Genomic DNA, 16,926 nt, shown 5'->3' with positions numbered 1-16,926 from the left:
CTCATTAGACCATGTGAACACACAGACCCAGAATAGGTTCAGTGGGAGCAGGCAGCTCCGGGCTGGGCTCAGGAGTAAAGCATGGCTTATGCCACCAAGGATGCACAGGATATGAGTCAGTGTGAGAGATACTGGGTTGGCGGTGGAGAGAAGAGAGGTCCAACGGCAGGAAAGACAATGCAGAAGGACAGGAGCCCCTATGATGCAGAGGGCCTGGAATTCCATCTGGGGCTGGGACGAAATTAGGACTGAATGCTGTGGGAGAAGGAGGAGCCCTTTCGAATGTGTGAGGCGGCTGACGAAACAATGCTTGTAGCAGGTGAATCTGCCAGTGATCTCCCTCCGCGGCCTGGAGGCTCTTACTCAGAGAGCTTGCTAAAAGTAAATTGCTGGGCCCCACCCTCTGAATCTGGAAGCCAGGGGTAGAGCCAGAGAGTCTGCATTTCCTGACTGGTTTTCAGTGACTCTAATGTCGGGTCACAGCGGAGAAGCCATGTTGTGCTTGTGGAGCTGGAGCCCACAACTATGAACTAAGGCCAGGAAAGAATGGAAGCAAAGGACCTAGTGTGTGGTTGAAATGGGTGAGGCAGGAGAATGAAAACGAAGGAATGCTTAAGCCTTCAAACACGGTGGCCCAAATAGCAAGAATAAAAGGGTGAGTTCTATGAAGAGCCGTCTCTCTTGCAGGGGATCCCTGGTAAAAATGGAACCCTTCCTGCTCGTTCTGTTGCTTCTGGTGATGTAAAATCAAGTAGCCATGGCCAGCTAGTGAGGACTAAATGAAAGCAGAGGTTGGCAGGCCTGCCAGGAGCATGCTCTGGGAGCCGTGCGATAGATTGGGTAACAGTGATTGGCAGGGTCCTCCAAGCTAACCTGACCCACTTACACGCCTGTCCCAGGCTGAGCCCTATAGCATTGTTTCATATCACCCATTTGCATAGTCTCTACACCCAAACCAGAAATTCCTGTTCAAGACCAGAATGACAGCTGTTGTCACTGTTACCCCACCCCCACCCCAGGGCTGGGAACCATGAACCTTGACTCACTAAGCCAGTGGCTCCCAAACTTTTGGGATGGGCAGCACCTTCAAGTTTCTCTCACCTTTCCTTACCACCAGGGGATGCCATCCCAGCCCTGTTGTGAAGTCGGGTAAGCCTAAGACAAAGGAGAACTCTAGTCTGGGGTAGAAGCATCCAGAACCCTTGGGGGTTACTCCACTGGAGATAGGAAGGGATTGCCCCCTTCCTCTGCTGGCAACAGAGAAGGAGACAGCCCTGAATGCATCCCCTTGAAACCTTCCAGAACTATGGGCACACAGCTACACAACTGTCCCTGTCTTGTCAGTCAATATGCCTGCATCAAAAGTCAGTTCTAGGACCACTGGACTGTAGCCCCCAAACAAAGGAACAAAGTTGTGCCTCCTCAGATCACAGGCAGAGGACAAAGACATAAACCAGCAGAGAAATACTTCACACGGGACCATGTATCTCATAATGTTTCTTATGGAAAACTAAACCCCAAGTTCTGCATAGGACCCATTCTGTCAGCCAAGGACGTTTCCAGAATAAGTCTGCAAATGTCTTCCATTTCTTCCATCTTACAAAGATGCCCCCTTAGCCTAGCATGTTAGAGAACAGCCACAAAGAGTGATTCCCATGAAGACGCCCCCCTGAGTTTGGCATGTTATGGGGGGGTGGGGATATAGGTCTGCTGAGAGCCATAGTTTGCTACTGTAGACCAGGCTGGCCTCAAACGCAAAGAAATCTGCCTGCCTCTGCCTCCTAAGTGCTAGAATTAAAGGTATATGCCACCATTGTCTGGTCCAAAGGACTGAACTTTCATTAAAACAATATCAATCGAATACCAACTACAGACCAAGCATTCCAGTAGGCAATGGGGCATAGGACAGTGAACAGCAAAGATAAAAAGTGTTCCCTTAGGAAAGTCACTGCTGGATTAGCTTGCAAACAGTAAACAACTGAGTAGTTATTGAAAATGGGGGGGGGTCTCATAAAAGTAAGTAAAGCAAGGAAGGGGATTATGACTTCACAGTTAGGAGTAGGGGAACCTTAGCATTAACTCCAATGTTTAAGGGTGGCCTCAATAAGAAATATCTGGATAAACACAAAAAGGTAAAGGGGCCACCCCAGTCATTTTTACAATAGAAACAGCCCAGGGACCAGAGAGATGTGTTCCTAACAGTCCAGCAGCAGGGAGACCCAGCCATTGGAACTTTATTTGGTGGCCCTGAGAGAGAAAGAGAGCAATGAGACCTGATGACATGATTAGAGAGTCAAGGGACAGAGCAGAGAAGAGAGGAGTTGCTATAGTAATCCCGCTGACAGAGGGGAGGTGGCAAAGCTTTGCTAATAGTAGATACTCCCCGAAAGTGGATCCCTTGGAAAATTCTTGGATCAGCTAAACTGGATGCCAGAGGTACTGGCTCTTGCCTGTAATCCTAGCACTCGGGAGGCTGAGGCACATGGACTGTCGAAAGTTCAAATCCAGCCTGGGTTACACTGTGAGCTCCTTACTCCAACAAATTAACAAGGCAACCTACCTGGACGTGATCTTAGAAACCACGAGACAGGGTAAGGGGGAAAAAAAAGACAAAATGAATTTCAAATCAAAAATTAAAATACTGGCATTGGTGGATGCCAGACATAAAATGAGGAAGTAAGAAATAGTTAAGAAGTGATGCGAGTATCATCTCACAAGGCCCTGGGCTCAGTTTTCACCTCCGCATGAACTGGGGCCTGTTGAACATGGTGGCATATGCTTATAATCCCAGTACTCAGTAGAAGAATGCAAGAGGGTCATTCTTGTCTTCATAATGAGTTCAAGACCAGCCTGGGCTACATGAGACGTGATACAAAACCTATCCAACACACAAAAATCATTCATTGCTAAAGAAATGAGCTGTGAAGCCTTGAAAAGACACAGGGGCCATGAAAATATTTATATTGGCAAGTGAAAGAAACTAAGATGAAAGTCTGCATCGAGACTTAATACCCTGAAAAAGGTAAAGACAACGGTGAGGGGTGGCCAGGGGTGGGCTGAAGTAGGAGCTATACCCACTAGCTTTACTCCTTAAAAGTCCTTGTGCACTGGGGATAAATCCTGTCCCTACAGACGGCCCAAGCCACAGAGGCCCAAGTTCGGTCCTATGAAGGCTCCCTAGCATGAAGTGGCTGTTTGAGCCCATTCCCTATGGAGGGATATCTTGCTCAACCTTGATACAGGGAGGGGGCTTGCTCCTGCCTCAACTTGATAAGCCAGACTTTGTAAACTCCCCAAGGGAGGCCTTACCCTTTCTGAGGAGTGAATGGGGGGGTTGGGTGGGGAAAAGACTAGATCCCTGCTGGGAAGGGAGTGTCAGAAGAGCCTGTGAAGTCAGGACAGACACCAATGAAAGATGCTTGATGTAGTGAGAGGGACCTTTGTGGGTCTCATGGCAAACGAGAAATGTGGAAACCCAATACACCGTGTAAAGAGAGCTTGAATGTAGAGTTTATTGAAGAAGAAGGTATTGAGAAGGTAGGAAGGGGGAAGGGAGAGATACATAGGCAGGGGGGTGGGGGTGGGGGGGGAGACAAAAAGAGAGAGAGAGTCAGAGAGAGGTGGAGGAGGAGGAAGAGGAGGAGGAAGAGGAGGAGGAAGGCAAAGAGACTGCTGCCTCTATGGAAGAAGTGTGTGTGTGGGGGCAGAGCTTTTCTCTTAAAGGGACAGGGTACTGTCTCATCTAGATTCATCCTGCCAGGTGACTGGGAAGGCCAGCATAATCCTAATAAAGATGGGGGAGAGTGGGAGTGGGAGGAGGTGAGGGAGTGGGAATTGTGGTTGGTATGTAAAATTAAAACAAAAAAAACCTTTGTTGATACCCATGGGAGGCCTGCTGTTTTCTGAACAGAAGAAGAAGGGGGGGCAAGGGGGGAATGAGGGAGGGGATAGGAAGAGAGGAGTGGGAAAAACTGCAATTGGGATGTAAAATAAATAAAGTAAAAAAATTGCTTTGTAATTGAAATTATAGCTTATTCCAGAGACAGAGTGCCTGCCATGTGCGAGTCATGGCGTCAAATTTTAGTACAGCAAAATTGGGGGGAAAATGTTTTGTATAAAAGGAATTTCAGAAATTTTTCCCACAACTGCAAGTTCAATAAAAGACACTCTCAGTTAAAAAAAAAAAAATCCTGGTACCAGGGGCTGGAGAGATGGCTCAGCGGTTAAGAATACCAGCTGCTCTTCTAGAAGGACCCAGGCTTGTTTCCCAGCAACCACGTGACAACTCACAACTATCTATAATTCTAGTTCCAGGGGTTCTGACACTCTCACACAGATACCCACGCAAGCAAAAACACCAATGCACATAAAAATAAATAAATCTTTTAAAAACATTCTTAAAAGAAGGCCTTGTGCCCAACCTGTGGTCTTCCATCACTGTGGCAAGAGTCTGTGTAACTTCATCAATTAAAACATCAAACAATGGAAACAGGCAGTGTTCTGCTGGATCCTGACAGTGAGGGGCCATGCTGTTTGGGGAAGGGACATAGGACACATCTCCATAGCGTCTCCGAATTCTGCTGTGGACCAATAGCCACTCAGAAGAAAAAAGAAAAAAAAAAAGGAAAAGCCAGCACCTCAAGGAAAATCAGATACAACTGGGAAAGAAAAAGTCTTTCATTACAAAAATTTTTACATAACTAAAACTCAACTTTTTGTCTACAGATATTTTTTATTTTTTATTTTATTTTACAGATATTTTTTAAAGGAGCCAAGATCAAATACTATACTGAGCAGAATGAACAAATAATTTGAAAATGGTGTTTTTAAGGGCCTCCTGTTCCTGTGTCTGCACCCCTTTGTGATGCGACAGTGCTGTGTTGCTTTGGAAACTCTGAGCACAGTCCTAAAGGTTCCTGTACAACATGCCTGTCTGCCACCATGGGAATAAATGTGCTGCTTAGCAACAGGAGACGCGGTTCACAGCCCCCCACCCGCATCCCAGTGCAGTTCCTTCTGGGTCCGGCTTAGCTGCCAAACAGCCTGTGTCTTGTGATTCCTTGTGATGTGTGTACCTAGAAAGACTGACCATTTTGCTGATAGTGATGTCTAAGAAACTTCTGTCCTTCACGGTTCATCTCAGCTCCCTAGCAGAAGCTGTACACACGTGAGTCAGGCTACCATGGATCACCAGCCCCGCCTTAAAAAGCCAACCAGACAACTCAGACAACCATGGCAAGCACACATTTCTTGTTCTAAAATAGTCAGTTTTGCTGGGGATCAGTGGGAAAACATTTGCTTCCACAAACGAGAAAAAATGACTAAAATTGTACATTCTAATTTTTTTCTTATTATTTTTAATTGTGTGTGTCACATACACATGAATGTTGTATCTGTGGAGCCCAGAAAGGGGTTCAGGTCCCCAGGAACTGGATCACCCAACATGGGTGCTTAGAACTGAACTCAAGACCGCTTGCAAGAGCAAGGTTTCTCTAGTCCCAAATTAGTACATTTTAAAGTGGTTTGTCATGCAGTGAAAGCTGGTTGACAAACTATTAGCATATTTCAAAAGGTGATATAATAGTTCATCTATGTCAGAAATCACTAGAAAATTAACATTAGAAAACCCTATATCATTTACTACATTAGGATTCAAGATGTAATAGCGCATGCCTGTAGTCCCAGCATGCGGGAGGCTGAGACAGCAGGACCACGGGTACAAAGAGAGCCTCCTTGATACAGCAACACTGTCTCCAAAAAATAAAAGCAAACAAGATTAAAGTCGGGGAGGGGGGGAATGTGTCATCGGCATCAGTTCTGTTTGCTATGACAAATACCTTAGATACTCAGCTTAAAAAGAAGAAAGGTTTGTGTGGCTCAGAGCGTGGAAGTCCCAGTGCACAGTGGGATTAGCCCCATTGGTTTTCGGCTGGATGCAGGAAGGACATCATGATAGGCAGTGTGTAGTGGGACACAGGGTTCCCTTCATGCATTTGGGAAGTGAAGAGAGGAAGAGACTGGGGTCCCACAATCCCCTTCAAAGACACATCCACAGGGACCCAAGAGTTCCCACCAGGTCCCACCTCTTGGTTTCCATGCCTACCGCACAGCCTGGGCTGAGAAGCCTTTAACACACAGGCCTTTGGTGGACACATTTAAAATCTGCCTGGGATGGCAGGCCCCTGCCCTGCATGTGTGTGGGGGTGGTGGGGAATATGAGCACATGGGTCAGGGGTCAGGGGTCAAAGATTCTCCCAGATCTGGAGTTACAGGTGGTTGTGAGCTGCCTGACAGGGGTTCTGGGATCTGAACTCAGGTTCTCTGCAAGAGCACTGGGACATCCCTCCAACACAGCTTTTAAAGATTATAAGGAAAATATAAAGCATTATTTCTAGTTGCTGGTAGACACCTCTCTAGAGAGCAACTCAACTCTGCAGTGAAGATTTAGAAATCAATCCAGAACTTTGAGCAAATCAACTCTGAGTCTACCTCTAAAAGCCTGGGCAGGAGAAGTAGGTTGGCACTTGCCGTTCTTGGAGAGGACCCAGATTCAGCCCACAGAACCCACTTGGTGGCTCACAACCGTTGGTGACTCCAGTTCCAGGGGATCCAAAGCCCTTTTCTAACTTCCACAGGCATCAGACACACACGTGGTGTACAAACATACATGCAGGCAAACATTCATATCCATATGCAAATATAAATTTAAAAAATTCTACTTCTAGAAACCTATACATATAAGAGCAGGAATGAGAAAGACTCCATTAAAGATGAATGACAAAGGACATTTATTTAAAAATTTAAAAAATCTTTTACCTAATAAATGGGCATTTATTTATAAATTAAAAAATATGAGCCGGGTGGTGGTGGCGCACACCTTTAATCCCAGCACTCGGGAGGCAGAGGCAGGCGGATCTCTGGGAGTTCGAGGCCAGCCTGGTCTACAAGAGCTAGTTCCGGGACAGGCACCAAAGCTACAGAGAAACCCTGTCTCGAAAAAACAAAACAAAAAAAAAATACGAATGACAAAATGTGTGTCATTTGTGTGCAGATGCCCGTGTGCATGTGTATAGAGGCCAGAGGGTGACATGAGATGGGCTCCTCTATGGTTCCGTACCTTAGTTTCCGAGACAGGGTCTCTCATCGAACCTCAAGTTTACCATTTCAGCGAGACTAGATTGCCAGTGAGCTTGAGGGATGCTTCTGCCTCAGTCCTGCAGCCATGGGATTCCAGGTGCATAGCACCACACCTGGCTTTGTATGTGGGTGTTGGGGATTGGATTTGGGTCCTCCTGCTTGCAAGCATTTTGCCAACAGGTCATCTCCCCAGCCTCCATGGCTGCATTTTAAATAGACAATTGAACCAATTAAAGTAAAACAGATTTTTTTTTCAACTGCTGATTAGAGACCAACTAGATTAAGCCAGGAATGATGCGGTGTGGATGGATTTCATTGCGGCAGTTCCTGGAGAGACTCTCTAAAAGAACAACCACCGGTGATACATTCTGTCAACCTCTCCAGTACCTTGGCCAGGTAGGCACATTTGGCTACTGAGCACTTAAAACAGGACCAGCACAACTAAGCCTTACAGTTTAAAACATTTATTTTAGACAGGGTCTCATCGCACAGCCCTGGATGGTATGAACTCACCATGTAGACAGGCTGGTGGTGAACTCATGGAGACTTACCTGCCTCTGCCTCCCTGGTGCTGGTACTCGTGCTGGCCTAAGGCTTAATCTTAATTTTTCTACATGTAAATACCACAGGGGAATAGGGGTGACTGGGCTACTTCAGATTTAAACCAGGGACTTATCACAATCCACACCAGTTTCCTTGGCTGACAAATAGTACCTTTTTACAGGCAGGTTGGAAACCCTGTACTCATGATTGTGAAGCCTGTTTGCCCCTAAAGTAAAAAGCAGCCTGGCAGTGCCCCCAAGTGGATATAAAATATTAGCTCTGCTGCTATTTTTATGTATTTAGAAAAATGGGTTTGGGTGGGATGAGAGTTTTATTCTGCATCCCAGACTAGCTTCAGATTTGTGGCTAGCATCCTGCCCTGGTGCCCGAAGTGCCAAGTTTCTAGGCTTGCACCACCATGCCAAGCTGTCCGCTAATTTTTGCCTCACTACAAAGTTTCAGCAAAACTTGGCACTAAATCTTTTCAATTGCATTGCACATTATAGTTATTTATCTGAATCCCACAGATGAAAATACAACCTTGAGTGTGAAATTCTACTTTTTAGGTTTTAGAAAAATGCATTTTTCCTTCTGTATCAATAGCTTGAATTTAATATCTTCCTTTTAAGTAAAGCCTGGATTACTCTGAGAGTCAGCTAGCCCTCCAGTCTCCCTCAGAAGGTGCCGAGGGGATGGTCTGGCCACTCACCAAACTCCACAGAACCTAGAGCTAACAGCCAACCTGGGGTCCATACTCACCCTTCAGGGTCCACCCTGCACTCCAGATGCCCCTTCCTTTCAGGTGAACTTCTTTGCTCCAAGCCTTTTGGACAGTGACTCTCTCCCCCCCGCCCCCCCCCCACCTCACTAATAGTCCTTTGGGTGTGCCTTGGACCAGCTATTACTCAGCTGAAAGCTGTTTCGGTTGCTTCTAAGTCTTGAATGCAGCTGCTATACACATTTCTGTGCAGGTTTTTGTATGATGTCAGTTTTCATCTATTTTTCATGGGTAGAAACTATGTCCAAGAGTATTTAGAGTTGCAAGCACCTGCCATGCTCCGTGTTCTAGCCTGAAACTAAACATGCATTCTCATGGCTGCCTGCGCTCCCCAGATTTGATGTCTGGATTTGGGGTCTGGTCATTGTAACGAGCATATGGTGTCATCTTCTTTTAATGAACACTTCCTTGAAGCTCTGTATACTTGGAGTAACAATATTTTCCAAAGGGTCTCAAATAGTTTCTCCTGTTATGTGACTTGCTTTACGCCTCAATTCATCCATTTTCAACCACATTTATTAGTTTTCAGGGTTTTTGCATTTAAGTTTATGTGATGAATAACTCGTGGGCTTAGGCTGCAGTTCTGTAAACCCACTCATGTAGAAAGCACGGCAAAAACCCGACTTTAAAAGTAGACAATTACCCTTTAGAGGCTCCTTGTAAATACCACTACTCCTTAAAGGTTGTCTTGAAATAACTGCACTTGCAACCTTTTAGAAGGCTCATTTTGTCGAGAGTCGCAAATATGTCGTTGGGAAAGGCACCGACACCTCGAAGTGGCACCTGTGAGCCCAGAATAAACAACTTATTCTAATCCTCAGCCTGGAACACAAACTGCGCCCTTTTAAATTCAGCTAAGAAGAGTGCTGACCTGGGTCCACAAATTTCCCAAGCATGTGTTGCATGTCAACTGGTGTGCATGAGCAAAGTCAAGTGTGCCATCGACACCCTTCTGTTAACTGATCTCGTGAACACTCAATTTCAGTGGTGTAAGCTGGTGTTTGATTAGAAAATTGTAGCAAGCTTTCTTGTGTGGACTGCCAGCCCGTGAATAATGACATGGAGTCTTCTTATTCATTATGAAAGCTCAGCCTTTACCTTAGGCTTGTCCCCAACTAGCTCTTATAACTTAACCTGTTTATATTAATCTATGCTCTACCATGTGGCATAACCTCTTCCAACTTGCACCTCCTGTTCCCCTCCATCCACCTTTTCTTCTTCCCAGAGTCTTCTCTTTCTCCAGAAGTCCCACCTAACCTCCTGCCTAGCGATTGGCCATTCAGCTTTTTATTACACCTCCACACAGTGTACAAATATCCCACAACAGAAAATGTCTTGACGGCTTAATGTTCTCTACTTATGTGAGTTGAACAAAGGGATATTCTATAACAGAGCGTTCTGAATGTTAATTTCTTTCTTGTGAACATACTTTGGGGCTTACTGAATGCCACTTATTTGAAGATTATAGAGTGGGGCCAGTCTTAAATGGAAAGCACTTCCTTTAGGCATTCTCTGGCAAGTTTGTGGAGGCTGAGCTATTGCCAGTGATGTGGGAACATGATAGCCGTATTTAGGGAAATTAGGGAAATGGTCTATACCCTCTCCTGGGTCCAGGTCTCAAGTCTACAAATTCATATAAAAAATGAATTTAGATGATGGAAAAATCCTTGTTTCTAAGAGGCAGCAACTTTCACATATGAGCTCAAAGTTAGAGTCAGAAGTGGAGACCTGGATCCTTGCTTGATCCTAAATGCACAAAACAAAGAAGTCTCGTTTCTCCGCAGCAATGAGAAACACAGGTAGTCCTGTGTTTAGCATAGCCCAGATTCTAACTGCATTGACTAGGCTTCTCCCAGGTGACAGTGCCGCCCCCCATTAAGTCTATGGGCTGAATGGGGCCTGTGACCAGGTCAAAACAAGGAGTGTGAGCATGCACTGCTGGGGACTATGTAGGTCGGCTCTTAATTGTTTTCTTGAGTTTTGGACTTCCATTTTCCATCTGTCTTTTGTAAGGTAAGATTTGCAGGTAAGCAGTCTTGAAAGGAAGCATCTACCAAAAGTTGAGTCAGATACAACACTGAATGCTAAGCTTGGTTCACGTTTCCCAGGTCTCTGTTTAATGGAAGAAGGATCTTCATTACTAAACATTCTTTTGGGCTCATCCTCTCATATGATTTCAAAGGCCATATACATGTAGATAATTGCAGGTCTGTATACAATTTAGACTCAACTCTTGAGGTCCAGATTTACACATCCAATTAACTTCTTGATATCTCCACTTCAGTGTTCATGAAGACATCTCAAACTCAAAATGCAAAGTAAAATTGGCCTTTATCAAAATCTGTTTTCTAGGCCAGTCCTGAAACCATATATTTACACTGGTAGGTGGAGACAGGAGGGCTGAGCATTCCAGCCTGGGCTACACAGCAAGAGTATCTCAAAACAACAACAAACCAAACCTGCTCCCTGAAATTCTTACCATCTCAGCTGATGACAGCTTCACTTAAGTGTTTTCACTGTGTGACCAAGTGTCTGCCAGAAACAATGTAAGCGGGTAATGTTGGCCCCACCATGGTGGGGGAGCGAAGGTATCTGCACATGCTTAGCATAGGGCAGGGGAGCTGGCAGCACTGCTGACTCAGATCTGAGTCAGTACTCCGCAAACGTGGGTTGGGAGCAGGGCTGAACTGTAACCCCCAAAACATTTGCCTTCCCAATGACCCATCTCTATCAGCCTTGCCCCCAACTCAAAAGGTTCCATAGCTTCCCAGAACAGCAATTCTTGCTAGGGACCAAGTTCAAACACAAAAGCCTGTGGTGAGCATTTCATATCCAAGCCACAACACTCCTGGTTACTCAACTCTGAACTCTTAGGTTATCCTTAATCCTTTTTCTTTCATCTAGTTCATCAGGCAAGGTTTGCCTCTTTCTAAATACACCTATAGCCTGACTGCTGCTTGCCACATCCGCGCTGTTAATGACTTCCTAATTGGTCTTATCCAGGTCTACTTTTCCCCCCTTAGCTTGTTCCCAGGTTGTGTTTTAAAATCAGCTACAGTAAGATCATGTCAGTTCATATTTCAAAATCCTATGACAATTTTGCTCTTGACTCTAAAGCCAATGTCCATAACAAATGGCCTACAAACCTGTGATCTGGTCTTCCATCCTTAATCATCTTCATCCTCATCATAAATGGGGGGATTGCTGGGGGCAGGAGGAAGATAGAGTTATAGAGACATAGAGAGACAGACAGAAAGATAAATGATAGATAGTAGACCAGACTGGCCTTGAACTCACGAGATCTGCCTGCACCACCCAGACCTACTTACAATGTTAAACCCTTTGGAAATTTAACTGATATACTTTATTTACTAAGGTCTATTCTTAATCCAGTTCTAAGAATTTTGCTATCATGCCAGTAACACATTAAAGAAAACTGTCGTACAACTTGGGGACAGTGGTGTCCCTCATGAGGATAAGCTTTATTTACACAGGTCTTCAGAGTAAGAGGTCCTCTCTATTTACAGAGATCGTCAACAGTCCAGAGTCCCCGCTCCGTGTGAAATGTTACCAGACCGATTAGATTTACAGAAAAACAAAAAACAAAAGCACAACTATATATTCTAACACAGTGGTTAACTTTACAGTTTTTTTAGAGGATAATTTACAAAGATTTTTACTGAAAAAATTCAGGCAAGTTTGTTTCCTAAGGTAGATTTCCGTGGCGATTCAAAAGTATAGCAGATGGACAGCTTTAGTGTTTTTGGTTTGTGAGTAGCTGTACATCAATTTCCTTCTGCCTTTTTGTTAAATGTCTTGGATGATGAAGAATCTTGACTTTCACCACAATTATAGCGTTCATAGAGAGTCTGAAATAAAAACACAAATCTGTTTTTCAACATTTTAGCTCAATGTATTACTAAATTAGTAAAGACTGTGATGAATTCTAAATATAAAGAAATGCAGCTTAACCTTTCCACAAGAGAACTATAATACAACACAATCGGCACATATGCAGACCTGCAGGACCACCGCAAGCCCCTTACTTTTCCTTAAAACTTACTCATAAATTCCTACATGTATATTCATTTGGAAACAATATATAATCTCAGAAATTATTTACACTAATGAACAAAGACATTAAAATTATTATGTAAATAGTCCTATAATTAGGTTCCCTTGACCCTTAGTGTACTGAAGGGCTGGTTAGCAGGATTCCTACCTGACAGACGCTCCAGTCCCTTACAGAATGGGCATACTATTTGCATATGTGTACACACATCTTTCTGAATATTTTAATACACACTTATAATAACTAATACAATTTCCTGCATTTTTTACAGAATAACAACAAGACAGTAGGTATAGTCCAGTACACATAAATTTTTTTTTTTTTTTTTCAAGACAGGGTTTCTCTGTAGCTTTGGAGCCTGTCCTGGAACTAGCTCTTGTAGACCAGGCTGGTCTCGGAACTCACAGAGATCCGCCTGCCTCTGCCTCCCGAGTGCTGGGATTAAAGGCGTTCGCCACCACCGCCCGGCTCACATAAATTATTTTTCAGAATGTTTTGATTTGCAGTTGACTCTAGACATGGAACCCATGGACACAGGGGGCAACTGAGTTATTAAAAGTAAAGACTGAAGACTAGTCAACGTCAAACTTATGAAGGTGACAGATATATTTGCCATTAAGTAACATAAAATCTTAGTGATAGAGTGATTAATTCACCTTAATTTTACTCAAAAGAACATTTTGAATAATATACTGGTATGAACTTAAAATATGGAGACATGAAATAAAAAGCAATAAATATAAAAACATTTTGTTCAACTTAAACACCCCAAGGGTATTTTTTCAGCCATCAGCATCTGAGAAAAAAAGTCTAAGATTCCACGAATATACACAGTATAGAGAATATATAATAAAATCATTCAAGATGGGCCCCAATTAGCAATATAGGTTGACTTGATCCTAATCCAGAGAGCAAAGTATTGTTATTTCAATACTTTCCATAATTTTATATATAAATAATAAAATTATATATAATAAAATAATTTCCAAAATTTCCATAATTTTATATTATGATTCAAATATCTAATTTGTAATAGCTTGGTAGCTAATCTAATTGATAAGCAATCATAGATATTAGAAATTACAAAAGTATTTGATGACAATGAGATCAAATATCACCATGGATCTGAGTAAGGTGTCCCACACTTTTATTCCCAGTTCCCCAGAAACAGAGGGCAGGTGAATTTCTGCCTGAGTTCAAGGCTAGTCTTGATACACACCCTATGGTCTAAGCTACAAAGGCAGAAACAGTGAAGGACTATCTCAAAACAAACAAGCAAAATCAAGCCTCAACACCAAGGCGGAGAGAGAAAGTCCCAGGAAGCTGGCAAGCAAGAGATGTGCTTTGGGGAAATGTATCAACTGTCCAGAAGCTATTGCACATGATAAATACTGTCATTTTCCTAAGGCTGTACTACAAATTGACTAGAAGAGATGATTTCTAGAGCTGTGCTAAGAACGTTGAGACAGTCTAAAAGATAAATCTTATTTATTCCAGCTGGAACCCCAAGAACAATAACAACACAAATCAGAAAGATTTACACTCGTAAAACACGCTCAGAAACAGTTAAGTACCAAATTGCAGAAATGTATTTCATCATAGATGTGAACAGTTAACTTTCCTTTCGGCTATGTATCTTTAAGTATCTAACTCACTGCCTTAAAACAGCTGGAATGAATGTAGATGCACTTACTTTGGCAGTTTTCAAAATGGAGTTAGGAGAATTCAGACCAACAAGTTGACTCAGAACATATTTCATTTCATCATTGGTTTTCCTAGCCACTTGGCTGCCTGTACAAGAAACATAATCAACAAAATGCTAGTGCTAATAAGAATATTGTAAGTCCATTTGAAAATACACCTTCTGGCCAAGTACATGCCTGTAATTCCAGCCCTCGGGAGGCTGAGTAGGAGTATTAGGAGTTTGAGGCAAGACCCCTCCACCCCAATCAAAACAAACAAACAAACGAAAAACCACTTTTTGGAGGCTGGGTAAACAGATCATGAATTCAAGGCCATTCTGTTCCCCAAACAACAGAAAGACGTACAACCTACTTAACGAGTTGTACACTAATGAGCATTATTGTAATTTATCTCAATCCCTATGTAAGATATGTAAGCTTATACAAGGAAGTTAAAAAAGGCAATGTTATTAACTTTATTATTAAGCAAAATACTAACTTCCTTAAAGAAACCAGGCTCTAAGAGAGTGGCCAGTTTAGTTTCTGGTTCTCAATAGTTAACACACTATTCATTCATGTTGGTAATCTAGAAAATAGTAACCTTTAAGGAAACAGTACCTGAATGGGGTTGAATCTGAACATAAGGATGTGCGAGCAGCTCAGGGATGGATATCCTCTCTTTAGGGTCCCTTACTAAACAGCGCTAAAGAAAAAAAACAAAAAGCAAGTTTTCATACACGAGGCTGACAAATCAGCTCTCCAGATGACATCACACTACAGAAGCTGTGCAGCAGCCATCTACAACAGTGAGAGGCTTTCTGAGTCACCTCTAGAAATTCCCAACACCTTCCCTGGAAAGCATGCTTTCAAACAGCGTCCACCAGGAAGTCCTTTCATTGGACTACATCAAAGACAGCTGAACAGCTCCGATCAGCTCAACCATTTCCCTTAAACAAACATGAAGTTAGGAGACATTATCTTTCTACACCCACATACGGTTAATGTTACCTTTAGCACGTCTTGAAGATCTTTTTCTGGAATATCAGGAAATTCAATCTCATGATTAGGGTCAATTATGGCATGTAGTTTAGAGAGCTGATTAATGATATGCTGGAATGGGGTTTTCCCGTAAGTCATATAGTACAAAATGCACCCCAAGGACCAAACATCACTTCTGGGGCTTATCTAAGTAGGAGAAGCAGAAAAGGTTGCTTTATTTTAAAAGGAAAGGTAACATAATGTTATATATCTGTAATCCTGATTATATAGTAACACTTATCATCTCAGTGAATATCAAAGTGTAAGATTATGCTTACACGACACGACAAAACATCTTTTCCTAGTTTCTAACTTTAAACCTTTGAAAAACTCAAAACTACTTTAAAAGAAATAAATTCTTGGCATCTTGTGAAAATATAACACTAAAAAATAACATACCTATAAATTTGAATTTATTTGTTCCAAAATGATTACACTGTAATGCATTTGTATCTGAACTCACAATATGTATGTATTTTTAAAAGGCTGTTTAAATTATACAACCCAAATCAGAGTATAAACCACTGAAACAGGCTGGAAGGATTCAGGGGCAGATCACTCACATGACATGCACAGAACCCCCAAGTGAATCCCCAACAGCAAAAATAAGATAAAGCATATTGCCATGGGTATTAAATAAATAGAACATAGTAAATCACAGAAGTTTCTTTTTCCTTGCAGGCTTATTTATTTATTTTATGTACATGTGTACCTGAGTTCTGGGAACTGAGCCCAGGTTCTCTGCAACAGCAGCAAGTACTCTTAACTGCTGAGCTACCCCCTCAGGAGTTCTGAGTACTAACTAATAAGTATCATTCATTCTCCCCCCAGATCAACACTATTAAATGTTCATGGTGTTAAATCACATTAGGAATAATCACAGCAACAGGAAGATGGGGAAGGAAAAACAAACACGGACATAAACTTTCCACAAAGAATAAATCTAAATCAAATGATACAAAAAGTGGGTGAAGGCAGGGAAGAAAAAGAAATGGACATTCAAAACCTCTTTAGTTTAAGAAATGAAAGTAAAGTGGAAACTACAATTCAATTAGGAAATGAGAGCAAAACATCACCTAAAGAAAAGGAAGCGGTTTTAACCGTGATAAACAATATTACCAATTAAGGAAAAGGATAAACTTGAAAAATAAAAATTATGTATGTGTGTGTGTGTATGGTTGTCCACAGAAAACAGAAGAAGGCATTGAATCCCCTGGAGCTGGCGTTACATGCAGCTGTGAGCTACCCAACAAGGATGCTGGGAAGTTAACTGTCCTTTGCAAAAGCAGAACTTGCTCTTGAACACTGAGCCACGTCTCTGGCCCCAAGGATGAAATTTTAAAATATTTCTGTATCATGAAAGCTGAGTCAGGTGTGGTGGCATACATCTGCAATCCCAGCATTTAGAAGGTTAAGATAAAGTCTAGACAACACAAGGAGAGAGACTATGTCTCAAAAATTGAAAATGGAGTAAAGAGAAGGGGAGGAGAAATTTGTCTCTGCATATTAAATCACTGAGCTGACAATTGAAAAAATTATAATCTCTAGATATAATTCAAAATCTTAAAGTAAAAAAGACAGATTCTAACTGAAATTACAAACCTTAAAAATAGGCATTTAAAATACTATAATAAACTCTGTAAAAAATAGCCAAATTAAAACTCAGTAAACCTTTC

General features: G+C 42.4%; 1 protein-coding gene and 1 long non-coding RNA gene across 5 annotated transcripts in view; one reads left to right on the top strand and one right to left on the bottom strand.

The window, feature by feature from the left end:
* Positions 1–16,926, top strand: part of LOC126491692 (uncharacterized) — a 53,239-nt gene that overhangs the window by 17,939 nt on the left and 18,374 nt on the right. The window lies entirely within an intron of this gene.
* Positions 11,852–16,926, bottom strand: part of Ttk (TTK protein kinase) — a 44,689-nt gene continuing 39,614 nt past the window's right edge. For 2 of the 3 annotated variants that reach the window (XM_050127480.1, XM_050127461.1), the window contains 4 exons: positions 15,221–15,397; positions 14,831–14,915; positions 14,224–14,321; positions 11,854–12,327 (listed from right to left, as the gene is read on the bottom strand). In XM_050127480.1, the coding sequence (XP_049983437.1) occupies positions 12,244–12,327; positions 14,224–14,321; positions 14,831–14,915; positions 15,221–15,397 (444 nt within the window). In that variant the 3' untranslated portion in view covers positions 11,854–12,243. Of the gene's footprint in view, positions 12,328–14,223; positions 14,322–14,830; positions 14,916–15,220; positions 15,398–16,926 lie in introns of all 3 variants that reach the window. The other variant, XM_050127471.1, reaches the window with a different exon arrangement.

The sequence above is a fragment of the Alexandromys fortis genome, unplaced genomic scaffold (genome assembly GCF_014885135.2).
Source record: "Alexandromys fortis isolate MF-2015 unplaced genomic scaffold, M_Fortis_MF-2015_v1.1 scaffold_22, whole genome shotgun sequence".
NCBI classification, from domain to species: domain Eukaryota; kingdom Metazoa; phylum Chordata; class Mammalia; order Rodentia; family Cricetidae; genus Alexandromys; species Alexandromys fortis.
Note: the sequence above shows the minus strand (reverse complement) of the source record. Positions and strands in the feature narration are given on the sequence as shown.